This window comes from Furipterus horrens, unplaced genomic scaffold (genome assembly GCF_987537825.1).
Source record: "Furipterus horrens unplaced genomic scaffold, mFurHor1.1.pri manual_scaffold_2, whole genome shotgun sequence".
NCBI classification, from domain to species: domain Eukaryota; kingdom Metazoa; phylum Chordata; class Mammalia; order Chiroptera; family Furipteridae; genus Furipterus; species Furipterus horrens.
The window spans coordinates 114864989-114878450 of record NW_028327172.1 but is presented as its reverse complement, the minus strand read 5'-3'; the positions used below and the strand labels follow the sequence as shown (position 1 = coordinate 114878450).

General features: G+C 35.5%; 1 protein-coding gene across 1 annotated transcript in view; it reads left to right on the top strand.

The window, feature by feature from the left end:
- The window catches only part of STPG2 (sperm tail PG-rich repeat containing 2), a 268987-nt gene extending 267037 nt beyond the window's left edge, over nt 1-1950 (top strand). The window contains 1 exon segment of the mRNA XM_090267357.1: nt 1726-1950. Within this exon segment, the coding sequence (XP_090123483.1) occupies nt 1726-1950 (225 nt within the window).
- Nucleotides 1951-13462: the final 11512 nt, after the last annotated feature.

Below are 13462 nucleotides of genomic sequence, written 5' to 3'. Positions count from 1 at the left end.
GAGAGGAGATTTTATTAGAAAAGGTTAAAAGCAAAGTTATTATGAAAAACATTAGTACGAAATTCTGATACCAATATCTCAGTATCTACGTCTAGGAGTTATTAAAAAAAAACAAAACTTAACAACTAGTAAGTTCAATTTGTTAGGAAAATTGGAAAAAACTGAATGGTGCAAACAATTGCTATAAGGTAGGAACATGTGAAGCCATATTAAGATGACATAATTATAGCTTTATGAAAATAGTCATTTTTCATATGCATAGTTAATAGAGTATATATGAACTAACATACATGTGTCAAGATCTTTCCACTTGGATAGGAGAGAGTTATTTTGTTAAAGTTTACTATATGTCTTGAAAGACTGTAATTTTAGGTTTGATTTATAAATTGTTTCTTTTTATGTTACAGATAAAGATTGTTTTTAATTTCCTTTAGTGTATTTTATGGGTAGATTAGACACTTTAAAGGCTATATTTTATTTACAAACCCTTCTTTTATGTTTCACTGGCAGGCCAGTATGACATTTCTTGTTTACTACTGGGCACTCATCATCAGACTTTGGTTTTAATTGCTTCACTGTAATCAGAACTGCATTTTTGTTTGGGTACACCTCGATCCCAATATGTATCTGAATTTTTAAATAAATATCATATTATTTTATGTTTGGTGTGTTTTCCTTAGTTAACATTTGGCACATTTATTTAAAATTTTCACAGGATGGCTGAAAAGCAAATTCGAGTACAAATGACATAAAATATTCTTGTTACATTTTGGAATTTCTTTCTGGCCACTGAACTTCAATAATTTTTTTCTTTCATTTTTTTTTAATACCAGTTTTAGAGATCCACTTCTTACTCTTTCCCTGAGCTGCTTTTGTTTGATAGCCCACATTGACTGTTCTTGTGGAGAACCAGGCCTCTGAATAGAAATACCAGTATTGGACAATTTGCTCGAGTTTCCTGAACTGGTCTGAATTTAGATCAAGGAACACTCCCATTCAGACATGTAAACTATGTAGGCATAGTCTGAGGACACTGAACATGTCTTTATATTAGTTGGCAACTGAAGACTATGCTTCAGATTTAGAGTAGAACAGTTAACTGGGAATTCTGAGATAAATCAACCAAGGAGGGAAACGTTGAACTCCATGCACATGATTGTAAGAAAAGCGATATGCGGGAGGGCAAGTTCCAGCCAAAATAGACAGGAAAGAATTTTTACCATAGGAAGTAAATTATCTGAGAAAGTGAATGTTATTATACTTTTGAAACTAGGAGCCAGAAGCAGTTGCTTTGGTTTGAATGGACTGTTCCTTAATTTGTACAATGGGCAATTATACAACATTTTATTTTTTCATAGGTGAGTGTTCTGAGAGAAAATAATAATACTTTCATGAAGGAATATACTGCTATAAATTTCTTTTTGAAATAAGGTGAAATAAGTAAATATTATAAGTAACTTGTGAATTACATATATTATAGAAAAGATGTGAAAAGTAAATTTAAAAAAATAAAAAAGGGATCTGGAGCCGGGTGAGGAGTGGCATCCGGAGGTTGTTGGGTAGGAAAGAAGAGGAGAGGCCGGGATATCTGTGGCCAGATCGGGGTTCGATCTGAGAATGAAGGGAGGAGCCCGGGGGCGGGGCTGGGTGAGAGACCCTCACCTCACGCATCCATTGCCCCAGAGCAGCCTTAGACCCTATCTCCCTTCTCTCCTCCCGGCCCAGATTCCAGCTCCCGCTTCCTGCCCTGAACCTGTTGAAGGGGCAAGACACTCGATCTCCATGCTTAATGGATCAGCCCTCTCTCTTCGTGGCCCGAGAAGCTGCCTTGGCTTCCAGCCTCCCCGGCGCTTCCAGCCTCCACAGCTCAACTACTTTCAGAGTTTTAGAAAGCTTGCCCCGCCCCATGGATTGTCACCCTCGTCTACCCAGAATGGAGTGGAAACTTGAGCCTCCCGCAAACTCTTGGGCGTTTGAGGGAATTAAGTCCTGGAGAAGAAGCTCCTTTCCTTTCACCCTCAGCCCCACACTGACTTTAAGAAGATGAAGGGGAGGGGAATGAATAAATGTCAAGCTTAATGTTGTGACTTGTGTAAGGTTTAGGATTTGTAGGAACAACGGCTGAGATGGCTCTGAGTTTAAAGAGTTCTAGTCCAGAAGACAGGTTAGGTTTTCTGTAGTCAAGATGACCCTTCCTAACAAAGGGAAGAGGCCCATTGTTCTACTACAGCAGCTTTGAGCTCTTCTGCTTCCTGGGCGCCCTCTCTTTATAGGATAGTTGGAATGATAAGGCTGTTTAGAGTAGATGTGATCAGGTAGTCTTGTTCTTGGATGGATTGAAGAAAGGGCCTCTAATTCTTTCCTCTGTTGTTGGGCAAGATTGTAATAATTTTGGTGGTAGCCTAGATTCATGACAAGCATATAAGGAGAGCAGAAACAGGAAAGCTGGAGAGGTGCATTGGGATTTGGAATACTCATAGTCTCTGCTTGATGGATAAGGTGAATGATCTTTTTTCTATGAGATCTAACTTTGCTGCTGATCCTTGAACTGTTTCCCTCGGTTATTGTGATAGGTTTTAGCCAAAGAATGTCATTTCTCTAATCAGTTACTCTAACATTTGTCTTTTAAGGGAGGACGGAAAAATAAAAAAAAATAAAAAAAGATAAAAAAAATTTATAACTGGATTTGTTCATAAAATGAACTTTCTAGAATTAGTTTCCTCTTTCATAATCACATAGGCAAGATTTTTAGGAACCCAGGTTTCTGAAAAATATACTATACTTTTGTTTCTAAACATATAACTTTATACTCCATGTACTTGAATAGCAATTCTGTTATTGTTAACATGTTTTGTTTTTGTCTCTTGTATTCTGTGTTTTGCACTCTATTGATTTTTACCCTTTCAGTTACTGATGGTGTGACTCATCACCTCAAATTTCTATTCATAAATGGTGTATTTTAGGGGGGTTATAAAACAAAACACATATGTGGCAGAGACTGCCACCTGCCTCGCTCTACATTTATTCTCCCTCTTCTCATAAGCAGAACACAGACTCATTTGAAGCAATAGTTAGTGCACCATTTGTAGCTAGATGTAGTCTAGGATTCAGTCCTGGTCAATGAATGGAAAATTCAATTTACATATTAACTCTGAGCCCAATTTCCTCCAGTGTAAAATAGGCTCCTTACTTATGTTTTACTGACAAATAGCATTGAGTTTCTTCCTTTGAGAAATTTCTTTAAGAGAAGAGGTGGCCTTTTTACTTTCTGTAGCTTGGATAATGAGGACAAAGGCCTTATGTAGGAACTGCAGAGCAGTGAGTTGGAAGAATTTAGATCCCTGACAACTTTAAAAAGTTCCATATTAGCCCTGGATTACCTATGTCTAGAACTATTTTATATGAAAGAGCAATAAGCTTCATTCTTATTTAAGGTGCTGTATTTTATATTCCTGTGTTAAATGCAATCTATATTTTGATTACCAAATGGCTCAGTATGAGTTGTATTTCAATGTAATTCAGTTCGATAATATATTTTGATTTTTTTTTTTGTCATTCTTTTCAGGTGACTCCACTTAGTCTGGAACAATAAAACATGTGGGGTGATGGGTATATTTATTGTCTTGATTATTGTGATGGTTTCATAAGTTTATACATATGCCAAAATTATCAGGCCGTATCCCCAAAGACCTCCTCTACGGCGAGCTAGCAGAAGGCAAGAGGATGACAGGGCACCCAAAACTGCGGTTCAAAGACATCTGCAAAAAGGACATGACACAATGCTCCATCAATCTCAACACATGGGAAGTTCAAGCAGACGACCGCCTAGCCTGGAGGCTCGCGGTCAGGCAAGGTACGTCACGCGCGGAGGCTGCGCGCAACGAGGAGGCGGCCCAGAAAAGATCGAGGCGGAAGCAGCGTCAACAGCAGCAACAACGGCCATCTGCCTTCACCTGTAACAAGTGTGGCAGGGATTGTCACTCCCGAGTCGGACTGCACAGCCATTCTCGGCGGTGCAGATAGACTCTCAGGAAGCTACGCCATCGTCTCTCGAGGCGGACGGCTGCCGATGACGACGATATTTTAAATATGTGCAGTTATTGTATGTTACTTATACCTCAATCAAGTTGTGAAAGTAAAATAGAATAGCACCTGTAAATGAAGTTTTTGTTTTTTACTTTTTCTAAAACTATCATTGAAGTCATGGCTTTTTATCACCTTGTTTTACTCTTCATATCAGATTACCTAAGGAAGACATGTTTTTCTCAAAATCTTTCAGATACCTTTCTCCCTGGAAGATCCATCCTCTTCTAAAATGAAAAAATATTTGCTAAGCCAGTAAGTCTAGCTTTAGGTATTATGTATATTGGTTTTTAAGATTTATATTTTTATTTATATTAATTTTGTTTATTCCACTTTATAATTTCCATTTTTGCTGATTTTATCAGTTTTTCTTTGTGTGTAAAGTATTGAAATTGTGCTGTACAGGGGCAAATAATTTAAAAAAAACTGCTTGCTCATGTTTATTTTATATTTGTTTTTCATTATGCTATCTTTAAAAATATGGCAACTCTAAAAACTACTAAGTTTAAATTTAAGAACTTGTACTTATTCAACATTAGCTAGTTTTAGAGAAGAATATTCATATTAGTGACCCTCTACTGTTTTTTGAATTTAGTGGAGTTCGGTGAGACAATTTAAAAAGAAAATTAATAGAGCATGAGAAGATATAAAATTATCTTATTTTAGCTTTTAAAAGTATTTGTTTTAAATAATTTAAAGGTGTCCTTTAGAAATAAGAATTAGTTTTTGCCTTTTCATCTTGTAGTAGGCTCTCAGTTTATGGGTAGAAATGAGCTATAAACAAGCAGGCACAGGCTTTTATTACTTCCCTGAGGATCAAAAAGAGAGTAACATTTTGGGGCTGTTGTCTTTTCCCAAATTAATGCTCTAACTCTCTCCATCGTTCTTAGATATCTGAAAGATTGCATACACTTGCCTTTCTTGAAACACGGGAATTTGTTGCCAGTGCTACTCCACTGGTTCATAGGAAGTTGCTACTCCAATATCATAATTTCTATAATCCCAGCAAAGAGAAGAAATGGCCTGTTTGCTCTCAAGATGCTTGTGTTGAAGCTACCAGGCTTCCCTGATATGTTTCCATTTTGATGATGACTCTTTACTGTGTACCTACAATGTTGTTTTTGAGGAAAGCAGTCTATGTATTTGGTCAAGGACAAGATACTATGATGTTTTAGTACCTGAACACCCCCAATTCTACTCTTGTGACTCTACTTCTTTTTGTTCCTTAAGGTAATACATTCTCAGTGAAATTTTCCAATGCCTGGACCAAAGGTCCTGCTTCCTCCTACCACTCACTTCTATTGAATAACCTATTTTTAAGTGCCTCCAGTAAAGTTTATCTTTTATGCTTCTATTCTGTGATTTATCTATAATACGTTTGCTAAAAGGATATCCTGAGCTTAACAGAGTTCACCAAATAATTATTAATTTTAAGTAGCTAAAGCTTTTAATCAGAATTTTTATAGATGAATTAGAGTTGATCTAGTTTTCTTAAAATACAGGGTTAATAACATGCTTGCTGATTTATTCATTACTTTATTCATAAATTTATTTATTTTGGCAAAACTTGTGATGGTAGTTCTATTACATTAACTCTATTTCCCTAATAAGAACTATTCATCTGATAGTGAGTGTGACATTTTAAATTGTTACAATTCATAATATTTGGATATTCTTCTCATGTTGGAAGGAAAATGTACAAAAGCTATAATTTTACAGCTGGAAGTGGTTGCAGTAAATAATTGTGTGAAATATAAAGCAACTGAAATAAAAGATATTGTGAAAAAATCTATAGCCTGAAATTTAATTGCACTTCACAATTCTCTTTACAGCGCAAAACTACTTACTGTAGATTCTTTCATTATTTTATATACTTATATCTAGATGGTAGGGTATACTCATGAGATTTTTTTAACTTAGATTCTTTGTTTACTTTTATTGATGTTCTTTTCATTAGAAGCTTGAAATTAGTCTAAACTGAACTCTTGTTATTTGACTAGTTTATTTTGTTTAAGCTAGCAATAGTAAAAGTAGCAAGAAGTTTATGTTAACAGATAGCATAAAATTTCTGTTTCCAAAGAATTATCATAATGTAAAACAATTACATTTTTAACAGCTTTAATTATTTAGTATAAGGACCCAAAGATGCTAGGGGGCTTCTCACATTGTATCAATCCACAGAAGCAGGCAAGTTTAGCTCAATGACAAATTTTGAGAATTGTCGATTTTGAAATTTGTGAAATTACTAATTCAAATCATTAGTAAAATCCAGGTGTTTTTGCTGGTCAAGTTTTGTCACTGAAGCAAAATTACAAGCATGCTATAAGAAGAGGGACACACTATATACAATCTGTGTTTTTTAAAATGAGAACTTTGGAAACTAGATTTTTAAACTTTTATCTGATATTCTGCCATGTTATTTAAATACCATACCAATAATAATAGTAGTAGTAGTAGTAATAATAATAGTAGTAGTAGTGATAATAATAATAATAATAATAAAATCCAGAATCCAGAACATTCATACTAAGATATGTGAAAAATAACGTAGCATTGAAAACAAGTATTGAGTTGTTACTGTTGTGGCTGGTGTTATTATATTTGGCAGCAACTCGTAGAGAACCTTCTTCAGTAAATGTATTTTTTTCACTAGCACATAGTTACAGTTGCTACCAGTCTTTCATTAGCTACCTCTAATGGCCTTAGGTCTTTTGACATGTTATTGATTATATCAGTTAGATGTATGTAGTATTAAATAGGTGAAAAGCCTCTTAGTTATAAGTATTTCCTTCAGAAGTGACCACCACTACCATCACTTGGCATTACAGCTTGACTTTTCTTTGTTTAAACTAACTTTCTAAGTCTCTCTCATATACTACAGGATTCTGAGGGGGTGCCAGCCTGCTTCAAGGTAGTGCCACAAAGGTTGCTGGGAAGCTGCAGTATCATATAATTGATCCCCAAGAGGAGATTTTGACCTTTTCTGGACTATAGTTCCAAAAGTAGGATATTTGTAGAGGTCAAAAGAGCTGGCATTGTATGGGGAATGATATCTTTCTTCATAATGCTAGGGAATGGCTTTGATAATACAGGGTCAATCTATGTCGGAGGAGGCAATGATTAGCCAAAGCAATTGAAATAACTGTGAAAGTCATTGATTGACCTGGGAAACCTCTCACATACAAACCATAAACATCTCATCTAGCATGTAGGATCTCTTTCAAAGAAAATATAGCCCAAGAATTCCAAGCAGAATCTCAAAATGCATTTACCATTATTGACTTGGACACAAAGCCAATGCTGCAGTTGGAGATTGAAGATGAATTTGAATCAGGAACTGTGTAAAGACAGATTGAGGCAGTATATTATTAATTTACTCATGAAACCACCATCTCTTAGGCTGGAAGGTCAGGAAAGATGCTGCCAAATGTATTTGATGTGACTTAAAATGTTTTCCAGGTAAAATGGCATCATTATATACTTAAATTGGCTGAGTCTTTATTTAGGTGACTGTCTTCTATTAATTACCTTCCTGGTAGAGTCTAAGATTGCAAGTACTACAGCTGTAATTCGGTAGTGTCAACTAAATAATTTAGATTATAAAATGTACTTTTCTCCTTTTGATCTTGTATTGCTCATATTATGTATCAGTTTTTTCTCATAAGATCCAGTGTGGATATCAGGTAACAAATTAATTTAGAAACTCCATTAGGACTATTCATAACAAATTAGAGTCTCTCACAATTTGAAAGATGGATAATAGTTTTAACAAATGTTATCTTGTATCTGAATTGTTTAAGCAGCTTTAATAGAGACTTTGACCAAGCCATTTTTGTTTTGTTGCTTTATTTTAGTCCCCTGGATTCTATAAATCGATTTAACATCCGTAAATTTAGTAAAAGCAAAACAATACCCTTTATAAATTAGAAAATGATAGGAGTTCAGGAAGATTTGGGCATTCATTGTATAATACAGATTAAGAAATTTAAGTTCTATAGACTATTATTACTTTTGAGTTATAAAATAATACAATTTTTGTTTACATTATTCATATGTTTAAAAATTGTATATGTTTGTAATTTGTGAAACTAATTTAATATAAATTGTAAATCTAATTGTGGAAATATAATTCAATTAAGTTATTTTACATAATAAGTCATCTAAAGTTCAAATATTTTTATTAAAGTCTCTTTATTATTGCATGAACATTTGAAAAGAAGTATTTTGTAGTGTAATCACTGGCTGACTTTAATAATCTAGAATTTAGTGTCAGCATTAAAAAATTAAAATAAAATATAATAGTTATAAATAGAAAATTCTTCTTAGTCATATGGTTCAAAAGTCATTTAATATTTCCATGCTGGGCACCCTTTGGCCAAATTTAATGAAAATCAGCATGATGTTGTCTCAGTCAGTATTTGAATTCTGCTATTATTTTCACAAGTACTGAAATGAAAGAGATTCATATAACAACTCGTAAGCTAATATTATTTATGTAGCATTGCTTATCTGAATCAGAAACTGGCATAGGCCTTCAGTAGCAGTTCTTTCTTTATTGAGGGTACACCTGTTTTCTCTATTCTCTGTGAGATTGCATTAGATCAGAATCGCTATCTAACAGTATGGTATCCTTATTTCCAATTAAGTGAATATTAAATTCAGTGAATATTACTGTATAGTTGCTATGACAGATTCAAGGCAAAACTCAATGATTTGACTATAGCCTTCTGGGGTGAGTCCATGAAGTAGGTATGCTTATAGCAATGATTTTATTCACTGATCTCCATGAATGCAGTGAAGGTAGAGCAATATAGTTTTCCTATCTTTATGTAAAATATTATTTGCATTTTAAACTAATTGTAGTTTCCTCAGTTTGGATTTCTTTATAATATTTAATGTCAAATTTTTTATTGGTACAGTATTTGATAATCTTAACCTCCATGAAAATTTTAAAGACTTGATCTTTTGCTAGTATGCTTTTTACTCTTTTAAAAATAATATATTAAAAAACTTAGTGTTGGCAGATCTTGTGAATGGTAACACTATACTGTCCTCTAGTTTTCAGATATGACAGCATTTTTATAGACCCTTTTGTGATGTCTTCACTCAGCAGTCACTTTCTCAGTAGTTTTGACATGCATTCACAATAGACCAGATCTATGCCACATTTTGACATTTGGTGGGAAACACTTAGAGTTACTATGGTAATTCACTGAGAGCACTGTGACAAGTGCTTTGGTTGAGAGCCTTTAGAAAGAAAGTTCTCTAGAAACAGTCGATTTTTGAGGAAACTGAAACAAGGCCACAAATTTGGCATTTTGTGCTTAGAAAAGGATACATAAGCAAAAAATGATAAATATTTTCTATAATACTCTTAGAGGAAAATATTTGGAAGTAAATTGAAATCTAAAGTAAATTTAAAGTAACTTCAAATTACTGAATATATTGCATTAAATATTATGAAGGGCAGAAGAAATTATACCACCAATGTAAAAAAAATTAGGATTGTTTTTAATGGTTGCTTATTACTTTAACTTTCCTCTAATCTTCTACTGTATTTCAAAACAAGAGTCTTTAAAATTGTACCTTCCAATTTTTTTGTTGTTGTTATGGCAAGGATTATATGAACTACTTTGAATAATAAAATACCAAATCTACTGTAGCTTTCAGATTAATGGGGAATTGAAAAACATAAGCAATTTTGCAGTAAGTAATGATAAACATTCTGGTAGGAGTAAATGTAAGTAGACTGCCTACCCCAGACTGAAGAGTTGGGTATTACTGAGGGAGGCTCAGTAATGTTTAATCTGAATCCTAAAGGCTGGGTGAGCTGAATTAAAAAGAAGGTATTCCATGCATTGTTCAGCAAGCACAAAGTCTCCTTTGGTTCGCAAATTTTTGGAACAAAAATAATTCAGAATATTTAGAGCACAGAGTATGAGGAAATTATGTGAATAAACCAGCTGGAAGATTAAACAAATACTATATCAAATAAGGGTTTCATTTGGCCATGCACAGGAGTTAAAACTTTAGTTAGAAGGCAATGATGTTTAAGTGATGGTTTTAAACAGAGAAATTGAATAAATAGAGTCAAATTTTAGAAATATTCTGGCAGTCAAGTGGAGATAACGAGTTGGAGTGGGATACGCAGGAATCAATATGACCAGTAAGGAAACGTAGTAAATTTCTACAACTGCTATAATGAATTATCCCAAATTTAGCATCTTAAAACAACACATTTATTATCTCCCTGGTTCTTATGGTCAAAAGTCCAGGTGCAGCATAGCTCAGCTGGTTCTTTGCTTAGGGTATCATAAAGCCAATATCAAGCTGTTTCCAGAGCCATGTTTTTAAAGAAGTTCTGGAGAAGACTCTGTTTTCAAGCTTATTCAGGTTGTTGATAGAATTTAGTTCTTTGCAGGTGCGTGATGAAGTCCCTATTTCCTTGTTGCTGTCAGCCAGGAAGCCTCTATTAGCTACTTAAGATCAGAAACACTCTTCTCATGCGAACTACTCCATCTTTAAACCAGCAGTGGTGAGTCAAATCTTTTTTACATTTCAAACCTTTGACTACTAAACGAGCCTGAGAAAGTTCTATGCTTCTGAAAGTTCATATGATTAGGTTAGCCCACCTAGTAATCCAGATAATATCTTTAGTTTAAGGTCCATAACCTTAAATAAATCAAGAAAATCTCTTTTGCTATGTTATATAACATATTTGCAAAGTCCACGGATTAGATAGAGTGTGGATACCTTTGGGGGAACTGTCTGTCTATCACAGGAGGTCCTGGCTCTCATCAAGAAAGACTGTTGTGACTTCTGGCCAAGATGGAGGCCTAGACTGACATGCTCCTTCTCCCTCCACAAATAAGAAGGAATACAACTACCCCCAAATTGGAAATAACCAGAAGTTCCAGAAAACAAATGAAAGTCCAACATATGAAGTTATAAAGAAGTGGTGCTCATCTGAATGGGTATGAGTGGCAAAGCCAGGTCAGAGAGGTCAAGCTGTGCTTACAGTGGCAGTAGTGGTGATAGTGGTGGGACAGCGGTAAGCACAGGCACCCATATTTAAGGGGAGGCAAGAAGTGCCTGGGAAGCACTCCTGACTGCAGACCATACCTGTCAGCTTGCGATTCCAATGCTGGGGAAAGCAGAACCCCATTGCCTTGGACTGTGGGACCCGGAGAGGGTGGGGATGGAGGAGGAGGCTCCTGGTCTCTCAGTGGAGAGTGAATGGCATGAATCCATCTTGGACAGCTACCCCCACAGAAAATGCCACAGTGTGGTGAGAAGGGTCGCCTGATTGTGACGAGTGCATGGGGCTCCACCCCCTATAGCATAGGAGGTGTTACAGCCCTTCCCAGGAAGCAAAGGTAAACACTAAACTGTCAGGATGGCACAGATCACAATAGAGATCATGGTGACACAGCTGACCAGACAGTAAATATCTAATCTGACAGATCAACTGATAGGAAATCTTTCTGAGGCACAGTTCAGAGCTTTGGTTATATGAATGCTTACAGACCTAACAGCAGATATTACCCAAGATGGGGAAGGAATGAAGGCTAGTCCTGCTAAAATGAATGAAAGCACATACAAAACTAGTGGTGAGGGAAAGAAAACCAAGGATCAAATCAATAAATCAGAACATAGGGAAAGAACAAATAGTCAACAGTGAAGAAAGAGGAAATGAAAAGTGAGAAAATGATGAGAGGCTCAGAAACCCATGGGACAGCTACAAGTGGTCCAACATCCAAATCATAGGGTTGCCAGAAGATGAAGAAGAAGAACTAGAAATTGAAAAATTACATGAAAAATAATGAAGCAGAACTTCCCAAACTTGGGGAAGGAAATAAGTTTACAGGTCCAGGAAGCACAGAGAGTTCCAAAAAAACTGGACCCAGGTAGAACCACACCAAGATACATTATAATCAAAATGTCAAAAATTAAAGATAAAGAGAGAATCTTAAAAGCAGCAAGACAGAAGAAGAGAATTACATACAAAGGGGTTCCAATAAGACTCAGCTGATTTCTCCAAAGAAACTCTGCAGGCAAGAAGGGACTTGCAAGAAATATTCAAAGTAATGAAAGGCAAAAACTGACAACCATGAATACTCTAGTCAGTGAAGCTGTCATTCAGAATAGAAGGGCAGAGAAAGTGTTTCCAGGACAAAGTAAAACTGAAGGAGTTCATCAGATCCAAACCACTGTTACATGAAATGTTAAACGGACTTGTTTAGAAGAAAGAGGATCAAAACCATGAACATTAAAATGAGAACTGTATCACAACAATCACCATCAGAAGCTAGGGAACAAAACAAAGACAAACTAAGTAGGCAATGATAGTGGGAAAGGGATTATAGATATGGGGAACATATTGGGGGGAGGCCGGCATGGAGAGGAGAGGGGGGGAAAAGGAGGGAGATGGTACAGGAATTAAGTAGAATAGTAGGAGGGAGTGGAGTAAACAGGAAGATATTGAGAAGAACTATATGCACAACCAATGGTCATGGACAGCTGGAGGGCGGGGGGTCACTGGGTAGAGGGGAATAAAGAGAAAAGAAATTGGGACAACTGTAACAGCATAATGAATAAAGCATACAAAGAAAGAAAGAAAGAAAGAAAAGATTGTTGTGACCTAAACAAAACTAGTGGCAGTGGAGCAGGAGAAAAGCAATTAGACCCACAGATAGATTTGGCATCTTGTATTTTTTTTAATGATATCTTTGTGTAGGTTTCTATGACAGTCCTTTTCTATTGATCATTATTATATCAAATTATTTTTTTGAAAATTTAAAAGACAAAGGTGGATCAGGAGAGCCTGTCTAACATGTAACTCTATAACTCCTTCTTTAGTTGTTTTCATGAAGTGTTCAATACAATAGCTTGGTCTTTTTTTGTGATTTCTTGGCTCTATAACTCTCCTTTTTACTGAACCCCTCCTATATTTTGACCTTTTTCTTTTGATTATATTCTTTTTTCTCTGCTCAATGTGGTGCTGTGCCCCAAGAGGAAGATTTAGCTTTGTATTCATTTGCTAGGCCTGCTATAACAAATGCCACAGCTGGGTGGCTTAAACAACAGAAATTTATTTTCTCAAAATTTGGAGGCTACAAGTCTGAGATCACACTGTTGGTATAGTTTTTTTTTTTCTTCTTTTTTTTTTCTGTGACCTCCCTCCTTGACTTGTAGATGATTATCTTTTTCTAGTGTCTTCACATGATGCTGGTTATGTGGTCTGAGTCCTAATCTCTTCTATGAGGACACCAGTCATAATGGATTAGGGACTATCCTAATGATTTTGTTTTAACTTAATTACCTCTTTAAAAGCCCAGTCTTCAATACAACCACATTCTGGGATTCTGTGGTTAGGGCT